Raw genomic sequence first — 16741 nt, forward strand, 5'->3', positions numbered from 1 at the left:
AGTCGAACCCACATGGCGGTGCTCTTGAGGAAGCTGCTGCAGCCAGGGAGGCCCCCGGGAGTCTTGGGGCGCTCCCTGGGACGGCGTGAGGCCAGCCTGGGCACTGATTCTGGGGCTGCGGTGCGAGTGCGGTTCGCCCCCAGCCCCACAGGTAATCTTAGGGGACGTGACGCTGCAGGCCGAAGCCCATCGTCCGGTGCCCGCCCCCAGAATGTTTCCAACGAACCCCTTCCGGTGGATTAGCCTGGGAGGGCAGCGCGACCCTATTTTGCAGGGGTAGGAACAGGTCCAGGAGCGGAAATTGTTCCCGTGGCCAAGAATTTCGTTGTTTATTGGGTTGCACCTCTCTTTCGGTCTTTTTTTCACGTATTCAGTAAATGTGTGCTAAGTACACACTGCGAGGCACTGTTCCGCTGCGATACAATGACCATCTAGAAAGTAGGGCCCCTACTCTGGTGGCCGCGGCAGTCACGTGTGCCACATGGGAAATGAAGCAGGAGAGGTGACGGGTTAGTTTAGGTAGGATGCTCAAGCACATCTTGAGGAGGTGACATTTGAGCTCAGAACCAAATGACAAGAATGCAGTGTATAGGAGGAACCTGAGCAGAGGAAATTGCAGGTACACAGGCCCAGTGGCTAGTGTTGGAGCTAAGCAAGCCAACGGGAATTCGGGGCCCACTGAATACCCCAGTGGAGTCGTGTCAGGGCCTCCCCACCCGTCCCCAGAACTGAGCTCTCTTGTTAGCCCCTGCTGAGGTAGAGCCCTGTTTCTTGATCAACCCTTTCACTCACCAGTTCCCAAAATTCTTTTCTCACGAGGCTGCCTCTGACTTCACAATGAACCTGCCTCTCCTGAAACCCAGGGTCAGTATATAAGGCTGCCTTTGTGGCAAGATCCCAGCTGCACAGAGCTACAGCATTACGGATCGGTACTTTTATAAAATTAGTATAAGTGGATTGCTAGAAAAACGAAAACCTAAAAAGCATACAAAATATGAGCCTACTTTGTTTAATTAAAAAGGAAATTGTCCTGTCAAACTGCTGCTCTCAGCATTTTGCTCTCAATTTCTGTGCTTCCTTGCAACAGTTTGCAGACCAGCACTGGTTTGGGAGCCAAAGCCTGAGATTAGGTACATATTTTTGGCTTTGCCACTTCTTCCGAGCCGTGTGACTTGGAGAAATTACCCAGGGGCTCTGAGTTTATCTGTCAAACAGGGCTAGTGATAGTACCCAGCTCATGGGTTTGAGATAATGTAGTGAGGCACTTGGCAAGGTCTGGTACTTATAGAAAGCACTTCATAAACAGTAGCCTCTATTTTGATTGTTATTATTAGTGTTTTCTTGCTGATTTGCAGGAGCAGCCCATATGGCAAAGGCTGTGGACTACAGGCAGATAAAAGGATTATCAAGCAACATAGGTCATTACAATAGCTAAACTTCACTAAAGGGTGTTCTTGGGTCAGCATTTAGGCCTCACAGCAACCCTATCAGGAAGGTGTCTATTTTTTGTTTTTAATCCCTCTCATAGATGAGGAAATGGAGCTCATCCAAATTAAGTCGGAGGGGTACCAGCTAGTAAATGGTGAATGCAGGATTTGAATCCAGGTCTCTGTACCTGTAAGAGGTCTTGCTTTGCCCTAACCAGTTTGGCTCAGTGGATAGAGTGTCGGCCTGCGGACTCAAGGGTCCCAGGTTTGATTCTGGTCAAGGGCATGTACCTGGGTTGCGGGCACATCCCCAGTAGGGGGTGTGCAGGAGGCAGCTCATCAATGTTTCTCTCTCATCGATGTTTCTAACTCTCCCTCCCTCTCCCTTCCTCTCTGTAAAAAAAAAAAAAAAAAAAAAAAAAAAGGAGGTCTTGTTTTTAACTGCTAGACCCCTGTCTTCTGTCTTGGGGACCGCTGGTTTTGTGGTGGCCTCGCAGTAATTAGCTGGAGGTCACACACATATCTGTTGAAATGAGTCTGCCTGACCCTAAGGGAGCTAGCTGTGCTGTCTCCTGTACTTGGAGGTGCAGGTGAGCTCATTGTGCAGACAGGGCCGTGGGCTAAACCTAAGCAGGTAGGATAAGGGGAAATGACAGCCCTGGGGAAATTGTTCCTTGTAAGCTGTCAGTCAAGAATGATGGAAAAGTAAAATCTTAGGGGTGTTGCCTAACCAGTTTGGCTCAGTGGATAGAGCGTCGGCCTGCAGACTGAAAGGTCCCAGGTTCGATTCCGGTCAAGGGCATGTACCTTTGTTGCGGGCACATCCCCAGTAGGGAGTGTGCAGGAGGCAGCTGATCGATATTTCTCTCTCATCAATGTTTCTCTCTATCCCTCTCCCTTCCTCTCTGTAAAAAAATTAATTAAAAAAAAATCTTAGGAGTTTAAATTCAGGTGAAGAGAAATGTGGAATCAAAGGTTACTTTTGGTTCGAGTTTAAAGCTAGCACTTAATGTAAAAATCTCAAGTAGACAAAATTCAAAATGTATAATGAGGATAGTCATGACAGTGCATTGAGGGTGTATGTAAGATATCATTTTATGGTATTTTAAATTTGTAATTAATTTTTTCCAAGCACATCATTGAATTTGCATAAGTTAAATGCACATGTGACAGCGGCTTCAGTGGCTCAGCCTCTGCCTCTTCTTTGGGTGAAACGTGGCCTTGAGGCAAATCTCAAAGTAGGGTGATGGTTGCATTTGGAGGGAGTTGGAGCCTTTTTACAAAATGACCTACCAAACTTGGGTGGTCTCCCTGTTCCAGAAAGAGGGGCTAAATGAGTCATCACCCTGTCCTCTGTGCAGTCTGACTGTCCAGGTGCTAGCTGGAGAGATGGGACGGAGGTAGCGGTTTCTTGGGCTTTGATGTTCTTTGAGGCATTCTGTTACAAACAGAGCTTGCTTGCCCCTTGACTGAGGCTCGTCAGCTCACATTCCTTGTCTTCTGAGCTGTTCTCTTCCACCAGGCTTCTTGCACCTGGGGGGCCTCCGCACTGCCTTGTACAACTACCTCTTTGCCAAGAAGCACGGAGGGAGCTTCATTCTGCGGCTGGAGGACACGGACCAGACCCGCCTGGTGCCCGGGGCAGCGGACAACATTGAGCACATGCTGGAGTGGGCAGGTGAGGCTGGCTGGGAAAGGACTGCAGGCTTCCCCCAGCTCCCAGGAGGGAGAACGGGTTCCTGGAGAGAGGGGGCGTTTGTGCTACCTGGGGTGGCAAGTGCCACCTGAACAGAGGCTTAAGCTCCCTGAAGAAAAGCTCCAGGCTGTTTTGAGATTCCTGTTCTCATCCCGGAATCTCAAGTCCTCCTAGGAGCAGGCAGGCATAGGCCGAGTGTGGGATGGGCCTGGGGAGCTGGACCTGTGCTCAGTGGGAGAAAGTTCCAGCCCAAGTTCCCCAGTGGGGATGCGGCCCAGCTTGTCAAATCTTCTGCCTTCCAAGAGGAACCACAACTTCAGGGTTTTGTTGTTTTTCAGTAACTATTTCCCACTTTTAAATCTGAGCTCAGGCTTTTGAGGGCTTTTAACCACATTGTATGAGTAAAAGAAAATTTATTGGCCGCTGAAGTCGATTTTCTTGTGGGAACGTTAATCCTGAGCACAGCCATGCTCAGGGAGGACCAGGGGGCGTGTGTTGGTGTTCCCTGGGTCAGCAGTTGCCGACCTGCTGGGAGAGGCATGACTAGTTAGCTCCCCGAGAAAAAATAACGAAAATACCAAGACTGTTTTGAGATGTGTATTTTAATCTCAGGTGAATTAACTGGACTCTGGATTCCTAAAGGGCAGAAGCCAATTTCATTTCTGTCTTTTGCCATAAAGGGCTATAGCAGATACTAGGTCGAGATTAGCTGAATAAAAGGGCATTCATTCAACAAGATCACATACTGTGACCAGGAAGTGTTCCAGCAGTGAGCAGAGACTCTGTGCCCACTAAGTAGGGGAGACAGGCAAACAGATTAATTCATTCCTGTGATATTAAGTGGTGATGAGTGCTATGGAGAAAGGGTGCAGGTGCGGGAACCCGTGGGGAGGGGTGCTCGTTTGGACACGGTGGTCTTCACTGTGGAGGTAACATTGGAGCAGAGACTTGCACAGAGGGAGGGCCAGCCCTGAGGTTACCTAGGGGAAGAGTGTTCCAAGCAGAGTGAATAGCAGATGTGAAGGCCCCACAGAAGCTAAGTGCCCGGTGGGCTAGAGGAGCAGCCGAAGGCCATCGTGGCCCGAGCACAGTGAGCGGCAGAGTGATGAGGTGTGCGGGGGATGGACTGCCATGAGGGCCTGAGAGAACGCTCACCGCCTGTGGCTCTGCACTGGGCACGAGGGGGTGCTGACGAACAGGTCTGCTCTCGCGGAGCCCCTGGTGCAGCACGCGTGTGTGAATGACGCCCACCCTAGCGTTTTGGTGAGGCAGAGGGCAGCTGCCCAGCACCCCAGGGTGGCTGACCTGGAACTGCTTGCTTCAGGAAGTCACTCTTTAGGGGTTTTTTTTTGGGGGGGGGGCGTTGACATGTAATTCACATAATACGAAATTCACCATTTCAAAATGTACTATTCAGTGATTTAGTGTAGTCACCGTGTTGTGCAGCCATCGCCACTCTCTAATTCCAAGACATTTCCGTCACTGCAACATGAAACCCAGGACCTATTCCTCCCCCGCGGCCCCTGGCACCGCTCATCTGCTCCTGTCCCTGGGTTTGCCTATTCTGGACATTTCATATAAGAGGGATTACACAGTAAGTGGCTGTGATGACTGGCTTTTACTTAGTGTAAGTTTGTGTGGTCGCATATGTCAGCACTTCATTCCTCTTTAGGACGGTCATTGTGCAGAAATACCACATGTTGCCTATCCATTCACCTGAAGGGGGGTGTTTGGCTTTTTTCCACTTTTTGGCTATTATAAGTCACTGCTGTGAGCACTTATGTCCTAGTCTTTATGTGAACATACGTTTTCAATTCCTCTAGTGGAGTTACTCTGAAGCCCTGGGCGTTCCACACGCTGAACACATTCAGGTAGATCAGGAAGGGACCCCGGTGTACCTAACCCAGCCTTCTCTTCTGCCAGATGAAGGAACGGAGGCCCAGTGGGAGAGGGAGCTGCGTAATACTAATACCGCCAACGCTGGCTGAGCGCCTGGCACATACCAGGCAGCGCACGAAGCGCGTGACCAGCCTCAGGAGAAGGCACCGTTTGTTGCTCTTACAAATGAGGACACGGAGGCCCTGAACGGCAACTCGCCCAGGGTCTCATTGCTGGCCAGTGCGCCTGAACCCGGCCTGTCCCCTCCCGAGTTTGTGTGAACGTCGGGGGTGCGGGATTGCTCCTGATGCATTTGAAAGCTTTTTGAGGGCAGAATGGCTATCATTCAACTCTTCTGTGTCTCCTCTGCCCCCTCCTGGAAGCGTGCACAGTTCAACACGTCCTCTGTGACCTGAGGCACCTGGACCATGGGCTGGGGGTTTGGCTGAAAATAGACCACATTTCCTCCCAGGGCTTATAGTGCAGCTGCTAGAGGGCTATGTGCTTTGTGAGCACTGATGCTTTTTAAAACAATATTTCTATTGATTTTTAGAGAGAGGAAGGGAGAGAGAGAGAAACATTCACTTTGCTGCCTCCTGCACACCCCACCAGGCATCAAGCCCACAGCCCAAGAATGCCCTGACTGGGACTCGAACCAGCAACCTTTCAGTGCATGGAATGCCCAACCATCAGCCACACCGCCCAGGGCCCACTGATGCTTTTAGTTCTCAGTCACTCTGCACAGTAAGCTGTCGGCTGCACTTTTCAGAAAAGGGAATGCAAAGAGGCAGTGCAGGGAGTGGTTAAGAGCATGGACTCTGGGCCAGTTCACCTGGGTGTGAATCCAGCTGTGCCCCTTATCCTTGGCCAAGTTACCTGACAAAGTCCCTCTGTGCCTCCGTGTTATCGTTAGTGAATGGGGATGATAATGACATCTTCCTGGGGTGGTTCTGAGGCTTAGTGAAGATCACAAAATAGAAAAGCAGCTGGCAGGTGCTTAGCACTCTGGTGCTCTGGCACCTGGGTCCCTGGCACAGACAAAGCCCGGAGTCCAGCCAGGCCTGATGGGTTGTGCCCTGAACCACACTCTTCCTCCTGAGTCGGCTGGTCCAGGCCTGGGCGGGCTTCCCCTCCCCAGGGAAAAGGTGGATGGAGAGGAAGTACAGTTGGGAGTGTGGACGTGGAGCCAGCACGCCTCCGCCCGACTCCTCATCCACCAGGCTGCGTGGCCTTGAGCATGGGACCTCTGTGCCTGAATTTTCATCTGCGGTTGTCGGGAGGACTAAAAGCTGTTTGCCAGGCCTTAGAGCAGTGCCTGAGAGCCTGTGTCACGTGCATCTTATTACTTGGCGATTGCTCTCACCATGCTCCAGGCATCCCCCCTGACGAGAGCCCACACCGCGGAGGCCCCAGGGGGCCCTACCTGCAGTCCCAGCGGCTCGAGCTGTACGCCCAGGCCACAGAAGCTCTGCTGAAGACCGGGGCTGCTTACCCCTGCTTCTGCTCGTCACAGCGGCTGGAGCTGCTGAAGAAGGAGGCCCTGAGGAGCCGCCAGACACCCCGGTGAGAGCCCCGGCCTGTCGTGCTGCCTCCCCAAAGTCGGGTGTGTTTGTTAGCTGTTGCTGCAGAACAAGTTACCCCCAAACTTTTACGGGCTCACAGTTTCTATGGGTCAGGACGCTGGGCATGCTCACCTGGACCTTTAGCTCAGGGTCGCTCCCAAGGCTCAGCTCGCGAAGGATCTGCTTCCGTTTCCCTCCTGTCGGCAGGCCTCGGGGTGTCCTGGTGTTCCCTGGATACATCTGCTCCTTGCCACGTGGGCCTCTCCCTACGGCAGCTCACAGCATAGCCCGGGCTTTCCTCCGAGAGACCAGGGAGAAAGCAAGCGAGTGAGACAGAGGCCAAAGTCTTTCGAGGAAGTGACAGCTCATCACTGGTTGTACCCTGTTCATTAGGAGACCGTCACCAGGTCCAGCCCGTACTCACAGGAAGGGGATGGCACCAGGACAGAAACCAGCAGGTGGGGGTCACGGGGGCCAGGTCTGAACTGCCAACCGCGTTCGGTCCTAGGGAGTAACACATCAAGTAGCTTTAGTGATTTGTTATTTGTTATTTGTTGATTTGTTAGTAAGTAGGATTTTCTCATGTTCAGGAAAATAGATGCACAAAGCTCCCTCCCAACACTGACCCTACCTACTCAGGTCCTCTCCAGACACAGCTGGTGTTAGGACTTGCTCGTGTCTCCTGCAGAGGCATCAGTACGTACGCTGATACATGCCTGTTATTTCTCTTCCCCCTTCAAATGGTAGCACAGTGAGTACTGTGCGACTTCTTGTCTCAAGGATCAGTCTGTATCAGTCCACAGTCTTTTTGTTTTGTGAGTTTTTTTGTTTTGTTTTTTTAGTCCACAGTTTTTTTTATGCTTACATGGTATTCCATTGTATGGATATACCATCATTTACTTAAACAGTTCCTTAATAATGAACCTTTACTGGTATGTCGTTTGTAGTATTTGTTATAAAAAAGAGAGCTGTGCCCTAGCCAAGTTGGTTGCATACACAAAAGGTTGTGGGTTCAGGGCACATACCTAGGTTGTGGGTTCAATCCCAATCTGGACACGTGTGGGAGGCAGTCAGTCATGTTTCTCTCTCTCTCCCTTTTTTTTTAAAAAAATATATTTTATTGATTTTCCACAGAGAAGAAGGGAGAGGGATAGAGAGCTAGAAACATCGATGAGAGAGATCATCAGCTGCTTCCTGCACGCCCCCCACTGGGGATGTACCCGCAACTAAGGTACATGCCCTTGACCAGAATCGAACCCAGGACCCTTCAGTCCGTAGGCCGACGCTCTATCCACTGAGCCAAACCGGTTCGGCAGTGTTTCTCTCTTACGTTTATGTTTTTCTCTCTCTTCCTCTCTCCCCCTCTCTCTGAAAATCAATAAAAACATATCCTTGAGTGAGGATTAAACAAAAGAGAGCTGTGCCTGGCCAGTGTGGCTCAGTGGTTGATCATCAACCTATGAACCAGGAGGTCACAGCTCGATTCCCAATCAGGGCACATGCCTGGGTTGCGGGCTCGATCCCCAGTGTGGGGCGTGCAGGAGGCAGCTGGTCAACGATTCTCTCTCATTAGTGATGTTTCTCTTTCTCCTTCTCCCTTCCTCCCTGAAATCAATAAAAATATATGTGTGTGTGTGTTTTTAAAAGAAAGAGCTGTGACAAAGGATGTTGACAGGCATCCTTTTGCACACATGTGTGTTTTGTTAGAGACCTTCCAAGACGTGCTGCCTGGGGGCCCCGCACTAGCTGCACTCCCATTAGCGGCGGCCTCATAACTTAAGCTCCAGTTTCAGTGAACCGTTGGCACCAGGGCCCGGATGTTTGGATAAGTTCACGACATCCACTGCAGAACTGCTTCTTTATTATAAACTCTGTACTTACCCACCCACAGAAGATGGCCTTTTTTGCCCAAGATCATATGGTCTTCGGAGACACAGATAGGGCTCATGCCCACCATCAGTGTTGTTAGCAACTATGCCGCTCTACTTCCCAACAGGTATGACAATCGGTGCCGGAACCTGAGCCAGAGGCAGGTAGCTGAGAAGTTGGCCAAGGACCCCAAGCCTGCTATCCGCTTTCGCCTGGAGGAGGAGGCCCCAGCCTTCCAGGACTTGGTGTACGGCTGGAATCGGCATGAAGTGGCCAGTGTGGAGGGGGACCCGGTCATCCTGAAGAGCGATGGCTTCCCCACCTACCACCTGGCCTGCGTGGTGGATGACCACCACATGGGCATCAGCCACGTGCTGCGTGGCTCGGAGTGGCTGGTCTCCACTTCCAAGCACCTGCTGCTCTACCAGGCCCTGGGCTGGCCGCCACCTCGCTTTGCCCACCTGCCCCTGCTCCTCAACAGGGACGGCAGTAAGCTGTCCAAGAGGCAGGGGGACATTTTCCTGGAGAGTTTTGCTGCTGCCGGCTTCCTACCAGACGCCTTGCTCGACATCATCACTAACTGTGGCTCAGGGTTCCCAGGTATCCACTCACCTGAGAGTTCCCGGTGGGACCACAGCAGTGAGGCGCCAGGACTTGGGTGCAGGCCCACCTGGTCTGCAGTCCGGCTGTGCCACCTACCAGCTGCGTCAACTTGCACGGGTTCATGCTTTCATTCCACAAATGTTTACTGAGCCGGACACTGTCCAGTACTGAGGCTCCAACAGTGAAAAGACAGGCATAATCCCTGCCCTCGGGGAGCTTGCCATCTCAGTCTTGGTTGCCTCATCTATAAAACGGGGCTAAGTGCCTACCTCGTAGGCATAAGTTAGGTTCACTGAGCTCATGAGTCTAAGGCCCCAGCACAGTATCTCCCACAGTGGGTGCAAAAGTGACAGCTGCTGTGATCTTCACAATTATAGTACTGCTCCAACAGCATCACTAGTATTACTGGGACCATCGTTTATCCCAAGTTAAGCCCTTATCCTTGGCCCAAGACTTAGAGCCCAAATCTTCAAGAAGCACCAAATAGGCTAGGATGACCTCTTTGTGGGGAGATTTCTGATAATGAGGCAATTACAGTCTCCTTATTGTTTATTCTGCTCTTATTTAATCCTTAACATATCCTTGGGAGGTACGATCTCCACGGTTTGGGAGTCTCAGAGGTTAGGGAATTTGCCAGTGTCCCAGCTAGTAGGGGATGTGACAGGTTATTGTCGGCTGAAGTCCCCACGATGCCCAGTGGGACAGCTGCTGCTCAGAGAAGCAGCCCCGCACAGCCCCCTCAACTCTGGCTGCGCTTGGACTCATGGGAAGCTCCTAGAGCACTGGTGCCAGATCCCACCGGACCAGTGGGGTCAGGGGCTCAGGATGGCCAGACAGTGGGTGCCGTCCCTGCAGCTCATGTCTCTGAGGGCAGAGTGGTTAAACCATTTTTCACACCATTTTTTTTCCTTAATGACAGAAGCCTTTCTGCGAGTGAAAGCTCATTTGGGCCCTTGGTGTAAAAACAGCTAGAGGTTGAGTCCCTTTGGTGGAAATGGGATGGGGGGCCCAGTGCTCACTCGGCCTCCCTTGGAGTTGAACGTCGGAGGGAGTTGAGCGCTGGGCTTCCCTCACTTGCAGAGAACCAGATGGGCAGGACCTTGCCAGAGCTCGTAGCACAGTTTGACCTGACCCGGATCACCTGCCACTCAGCCCTGCTAGACCTGGAGAAGCTCCCAGAATTCAACAGGTGAGTGGGGACTAGAGGGCCCTGCTGGAAAGGGCTTTCTTGCTGACGATGGGCCCCCACAGGCCCTGTGGGCTCCGGAGTCGCATACACCTGATTGTGACTGAGCTCAGGTGTTCAGTGCTGTGTGACCACAGGCAGTCACCTCGCCTCTTCAGACCTGTTTCCTCTAAAATGGAGCTAGTAAGAGTTCCCACCCTGTGCAATTGTTTTAAGAGTTAAATTCAATGTTGCATCAAAGTATCTGTGCAGCCCCCAGCACATAGAAAGTGCTCGACCAATGGTAGGTATCCTTTTCTCATTACCATTATTCCTGTGTACCCCTGGTATGGGTTCTGTTGACTACCAAAGCCTGGGTGGCGTCTTCATTTTAGAACATCTCCCCGCCTCCTAAACCCCGTTCCCCCGGCCAACACGGAGGAGCACTGTCTCTCATGTCACCCGCCAACACGGAGGACCACTGTCTCATGTCACCCGCCAACACGGAGGAGCACTGGCTCTCGTGTCACCCACCAACACAGAGGAGCACTGTCTCTCATGTCCCCCGCCAACACGGAGGAGCACTGTCTCATGTCACCTGCCAACACGGCGGAGCACTGTCTCATGTCACCCGCCAACACGGAGGAGCACTGGCTCTCGTGTCACCCACCAACACAGAGGAGCACTGTCTCTCATGTCCCCCGCCAACACGGAGGAGCACTGTCTCATGTCACCTGCCAACACGGCGGAGCACTGTCTCATGTCACCCGCCAACACGGAGGAGCACTGGCTCTCGTGTCACCCACCAACACAGAGGAGCACTGTCTCTCATGTCCCCCGCCAACACGGAGGAGCACTGTCTCATGTCACCTGCCAACACGGCGGAGCACTGTCTCATGTCACCCGCCAACACGGAGGAGCACTGGCTCTCGTGTCACCCACCAACACAGAGGAGCACTGTCTCTCATGTCCCCCGCCAACACGGAGGAGCACTGTCTCATGTCACCTGCCAACACGGCGGAGCACTGTCTCATGTCACCCGCCAACACGGAGGAGCACTGGCTCTCATGTCACCCACCAACACGGAGGAGCACTGTCTCTCATGTCACCTGCCAACACGGAGGAGCACTGTCTCCTGTCACCTCCTCCATGTGTCAAGGGTCCATCACTCAGAAACCTTCAGACACAGTTACCCTTCCCATCACTGCTGACATGTCCCAGTCTAAGGGACTGGGTGGCACACAGCAGGCAGCTTTGCAGTCACGGTTGCAGCAACTCCTGCGCCTTCCCTGAAGCACTGGGGGACCGACTCTCCTGGTACACTCCTTGCATCAGTGCCCGGGACTGCAAACCGGAAATCTTTGTTAACTGGGCAACCTCTACTCTGCTCAGTCCAACTGAGGTATGGGGAACCAGGGCCCTTTGCAGCCAAGAGAAGTCAGAAATCTTTTCTTCTTTTATTGACTGATTGATTTTTTGTTTTAGAGGGGGAGAGAGAGAAACATCAATTTGTTTTTCCACTTATTTATGCATTCATTGGTTAATTCTTTTATGTGCCCTGACCAGAGATTGAACCTGAAACCTTGGCTGGTGTATTGGGATAAAGCTATAACCAGCCAAGGCCAGAAATATCTTATTTTTGTGTGATCTCTTTCTAGTTTAAAAATGTTAGCTATTATTTTTTTACTAGAGGCCAGTGCACGAATTCGTGTACAGATGGGGTATCTTGGCCTGGCAGGCGATTGGGCCGATCAGGTCCCATCACGGCCCATCTCACCCAGTCCTGATCAAGCGCATTGGGCCGACGAGCCAGGGGTAGGGACTGCGGGAGGTTGGCTGTGGGAGCACACTGACCACCAGGGGGCAGCTCCTGCATTGAGCATCTGCTGTCTGGTGGTCAGTGCATGTCACAGCTTTCAGTCCTTCTGTCACTTAAGCTTGTATGTATAGATTGCTATTGATCCTCACCCGAGGATATTTTCCCTTTGATTTTTTTTTTTGAGTGGAGAGTGGGAGGGACGGGGAGAGACAGAGAAAGACACATTGATTGCCTCCCACACACACCCTGACCAGGGCTGGGGATCGTGCCTGCAACCAAGGAAATGGTTGTCAAGGTATGGTCAAGATATGTGCCCTTGCCGAAACCGGTTTGGCTCAGTGGATAGAGCGTCGGCCTGCGGACTGAAAGGTCCCAGGTTCAATTCCGGTCAAGGGCATGTACCTGGGTTGCGGGCACATCCCCAGTAGGAGATGTGCAGGAGGCGGCTGATCGATGTTTCTCTCTCATCGATGTTTCTAACTATCTCTCTCCCTTTCTCTCTGTGGAAAATCAATAAAATATATTAAAAAAAAAAAAGATATGTGCCCTTGACCAGAATCAAACCCGAGACCCTTCAGTCCACAGCCAAACTGGCTAGGGCACGTTAGCTACTATTTTAAAAGCAGCATGTATCTGGGTTGCTTGGGGCCCTCAGGCTACCTATTTCAGACCTTGGCCAGGTCTCTTTCCTTCTGTAAGTGTAGAGAACTCCTTTGGCTTTTCCTCCAGGCTGCACCTTCGTCGGCTGGTGAGCAATGAGACCCAGAGGCGCCAGCTGGTGGAAAAGCTACAGCTGCTCGTAGAGGAGGCATTTGGGAGCCAGCTGCCAGACAGGGCTGTCCTGGACCCAGCCTATGTGGAGAGGATCATCTTGCTGAGACAGGTGGGGCTGGGAGCTCCGGGAGACCAAGGGAGCGGAGCCCCCCATTTCTCCCCTTTCAACGTGTCAGCCGTGTCCCCAGTGCACTGAATGGCTGCCTCTTTCTCCAGGGTCACATTTGCCGCTTGCAGGATTTGGTCTCCCCAGCACACTCCTTCCTGTGGACACGTCCTACTGTGGGTCGCACGCAGCTGGGTGCCATCTCAGAGCAGGTGGATGTGATTGCCAAGCGCGTGCTGAGGTGAGTTCGCACAGGCCAACCTCAAGGTTCTGTACCCTCTTTCCCCCTCCCCTGCCTGGGTCCCCCTTTACCCCGGGGCTGGGCAGTTGGGCTCGCAGCACAACCCGTGGCCAGTGAGAGGTTTGGGGGAGCTAATCACTCACCAACGCTCTTGGTAGGTGGGGAGCCTGGAGGAGCGCAGGCTCTCCCCGGAAGAGATGATGCATTCAGGTTCATGGGTTGGATCCACCTGGGTTCCATTCTGGCTCCACCTGTTACTCACCCAGTTAGTTCACCTGCCCAGATGGCTTCACTTCCACCAAGTTACTGCACCTGTTTGAGCATCGTTTCCTCACCTGAAAGGTGCAGGTGAAACTATTGCTTACTGTAACAGTACCAGAACACTTCCGATGACAAGGGCGGAAAATAGCCGTGGGGAAGAAGGACTGGTCTGTGTAATTGTGTGGTCAGAACAAGGGCTGACTTGAGGCTAATGCATGGCCCAAAAATACATCACGAAAGCCCAATTTCTCTATCTTTTTTACTCTGCCCACACTCCTCCATGCTGGCTGCTCTGGTAGATGGAGAACGGGTTTCTCTCCCGCTACCGAGTGTACTTCCCTTCACCTAACAGTCCAGGGGTGAACAGCTTTCCCCTTGTCTCCAGTGTCCTGCCATCCCTAGATTTTATTCCTGTCCCTCTGGCCCACGGTGGCTCACGGACCATCCAGGATTCAGCCAGAGAAGGAAGAAGGAAAGAGGAGGCAGACAGGACATTTCTCCCCCTTAAGGACTTAAAAGCTATCCCGCTAGCTGGAACTCTATCTTAAGGCCATGCCAGGCCTAAGGAAGCCTGGAAAATGTACTTTATTTACTTGGCAACCATGTGCCTAACTAAAAATTTTGTTACTGCATACAAAAGCGAAAAAGTAACTTGTCTAAAATGATCCAGCTAGCGCGGCCAGTGTGCTCAGTGGTTAGAGTGTCGGCATGCACACCAAGGGCCATGGGCTCAGTTCCCAGTGAGGGGCACGTACCTGGGTTGCAGGTTCTCTGGTCCTGATTGTTTGTGGGCAAGAGACAGCTAATCGATGAGTCCCTCTCACATCAATGTTTCTCTCTCTCTCTCTTTCTCTCTCTCTTCCCCTTCCCACTCTCTAAAAAATAATGGAAAAATATACTCAGGTGAGTATTAACAACAACAAAAAGGGATACAAGCATGTGACAAGAAATACTAATGGTACATCCCTGGCCAGGTAGCTCAGTTGGTTGGATCATCGTCCCAGTGCCCCAAGGTTGAGGGTTCCATCCCTGGTTAATGCACATATAGGAATCAACCAATGAATGCAAAAATAAGTGGAACAACTAAATCAATCAATCAGTCAATCTCTCACATCAATACATTTTGTAAAAATTAAAAAAAGAGAAATACAAATGGTACAAAAGGGTTTATAGCAAAAACTAAGTCTTCCCTCCTACTCCAGCCCCCGACAGAAAGGCAGCCACACTTAGCAGTTTCCTTTGTGAATTGTCTATATTCAAGGATATGTATATACAACTCTAGTCCTATCATTTTTTAATTTTGAAATTTAACATTTTGGTTATTAATACATTCAAACCTCTTAAGCCTGGATTTAAAACCTAGAAATGATAAGGTATGTATTTAGGGAGTCCTGTTTTTAATTCTTGTCCCCTCTTAGCCCAGTTCCAAAACCCTCTGTATGTTACGACTAGTCTTAATTATGTCTAAATAATCCTTATCGTCCCCTTTTTTTACACAAAAGGTACAATACAAGAACACCATTCTGTCTTTTTTCCCTTTTACTTAATATATATTTTGACCTATCCAGTACTTAGAGAGCATCCTCATTCTTTCCTACAGCTACACCTACCCCATCACTATACCACTTTGCCACGATTTATTTAACACCCTCCTGCTGATGGACATTTGATTGCTTCCAGATTTTGCTGTTACAAACAATGCCGCAATGAGTAACCTTACCTAGACACCATTAACATGTTTGCAAGTATAGCGCCAAGATAAGTTCCCAAGAGCTATTATTAGTAATAATGCTCCCTTAATTTTGGGCATTCCACTCTAGGGGCCATTGGTTGTTATTCACTGGAAGTAATGTCATAAATCCCATCCTGACACAGGCATTGTTTTTAGAGGCACTCTGGTGCTCCCCCTTGAGGCAGGAAAGCTGATACACAAATGATCGGAAGCTGCCAGATCTCTCAATCCTGTGCCCACGCCAAGCTGCAAGCCAGCTCTCACGTGTCCTGGGCTGCCCAGGACCTGTCCCTTTCACCTGCTCCTTGGCAGGTTGCTCCCTGCAGTGACATTGAGGAAATTGTCTATTTTCCCCCACATTTTATATTTTCGATACTTTATCTCCTCCATTTCATAAATAACAGCAATCATGTAATCCAGTTAATGATGCAATAAGAATGATTACTTCTGTCTCCAGTTGGAACTCAGTTGCTCAAGTTTTGGAGTTAGTAGGAGATGTCTGTGCTGAAAGGCTATTTGTTCAGATATCTCATGAACCCGTCCCCTGCGCCAGCAGCACTGCACACTGAGCAGCCTCTGGGGTGGAGCTGTCCGTTCCCCGTTGTGAGCCGGTGGTGTCGGAGGGCGTCGTGGACCATCTGCCTCAGTCCCTGTTCAGTGTGGGACAGACTCCCCACCCTGCCTCCGTCTCTTGCTCTAACTTCAAAGCAGGACTGGGGGAAGGTTTTGCAAGTCCAGCTCTAACAATAGGGATTCCTCTTGAGCTCAGACATACTTTTGGGAGATCTCGGCCGGACTGCCAGGAAAGGGCAGTGACTGCTGGTCCCTGGAGCTTAGGTGCTTACATGCTTCCATCTGGGCAGAGGATGGTGGTGACAAGTCGGTGGCAGGGTCCTCGCTGGGGCTGTGGTCTCCTGATTGCCTCCTCTCTGCTCTTCTGTGTTACATCCTACAGTCTCCCCAGGCCCGGTCTTGGAGCTGTTTCAGATCATTCCTAGAGGGCTCCGTATTTCCAGCCTACATCTAACCCAGTCCTGAGTTTCTTTATAGATACTTTTGCAAAGTCTCAGAGTTCTTGGGTGTAATAATACTGGCTAATAACTGCTTTTTATTGAAATACTAGAGGCCTGGTGCATGGATTTGTCTCTTGCTCTAAGTGACCATTTGACCGGTAGCTATGACACACACTGACCACCAGGATCTCACAATCTGGGACCCCTTGGGGATGTCGGACTGCCAGTTTCCGCCCGATCCCCGCAGGCCAGGCCGAGGGACCCCACTGGTGCACAAATCCATGCACCGGGCCTCTAGTATGCATATAAGATCTTTGGTCAATCTCTTCCCACCCTCCCCCGGCCTCCCTTCCCTCTGAGATTCATCAGTCTGTTCCATGTTTCCATGCCTGTGTGTTGAGCATCTGCCCCCTAGTGGTCAGTGCGCATCATAGCTACTGGTCAAACAGTTGCTTACGCTTTTATATATTATAGACTAGAGGCCCGGTGCACAAAAATTTGTGCTCTGGCGGGGGGGAGGGGTGTCCCTTAGCCCCACTTGTGCCTTCTCATAGTCTGGGAACCCTCGGGAGGTAACGAACTGCTGGCTTAGGCC

General features: G+C 51.2%; 2 protein-coding genes across 2 annotated transcripts in view; one reads left to right on the plus strand and one right to left on the minus strand.

The window, feature by feature from the left end:
* UBFD1 (ubiquitin family domain containing 1) overlaps positions 1-14 on the minus strand; it is an 11814-nt gene extending 11800 nt beyond the window's left edge. Inside the window, exon 1 of the mRNA XM_015563868.1 lies at positions 9-14. Coding sequence (XP_015419354.1) covers positions 9-14 — 6 coding nt within the window. The remainder of the gene's footprint in view (positions 1-8) is intronic.
* EARS2 (glutamyl-tRNA synthetase 2, mitochondrial) overlaps positions 7-16741 on the plus strand; it is a 24982-nt gene continuing 8247 nt past the window's right edge. The window contains exons 1-7 of the mRNA XM_006753614.2: positions 7-151; positions 2950-3105; positions 6375-6564; positions 8560-9032; positions 10116-10224; positions 12749-12902; positions 13010-13140. Of these exons, the coding sequence (XP_006753677.1) occupies positions 13-151; positions 2950-3105; positions 6375-6564; positions 8560-9032; positions 10116-10224; positions 12749-12902; positions 13010-13140 (1352 nt within the window). The 5' untranslated portion in view covers positions 7-12. The remainder of the gene's footprint in view (positions 152-2949; positions 3106-6374; positions 6565-8559; positions 9033-10115; positions 10225-12748; positions 12903-13009; positions 13141-16741) is intronic.

The sequence above is a fragment of the Myotis davidii genome, unplaced genomic scaffold (genome assembly GCF_000327345.1).
Source record: "Myotis davidii unplaced genomic scaffold, ASM32734v1 scaffold150, whole genome shotgun sequence".
Classification (NCBI taxonomy): Eukaryota; Metazoa; Chordata; class Mammalia; order Chiroptera; family Vespertilionidae; genus Myotis; species Myotis davidii.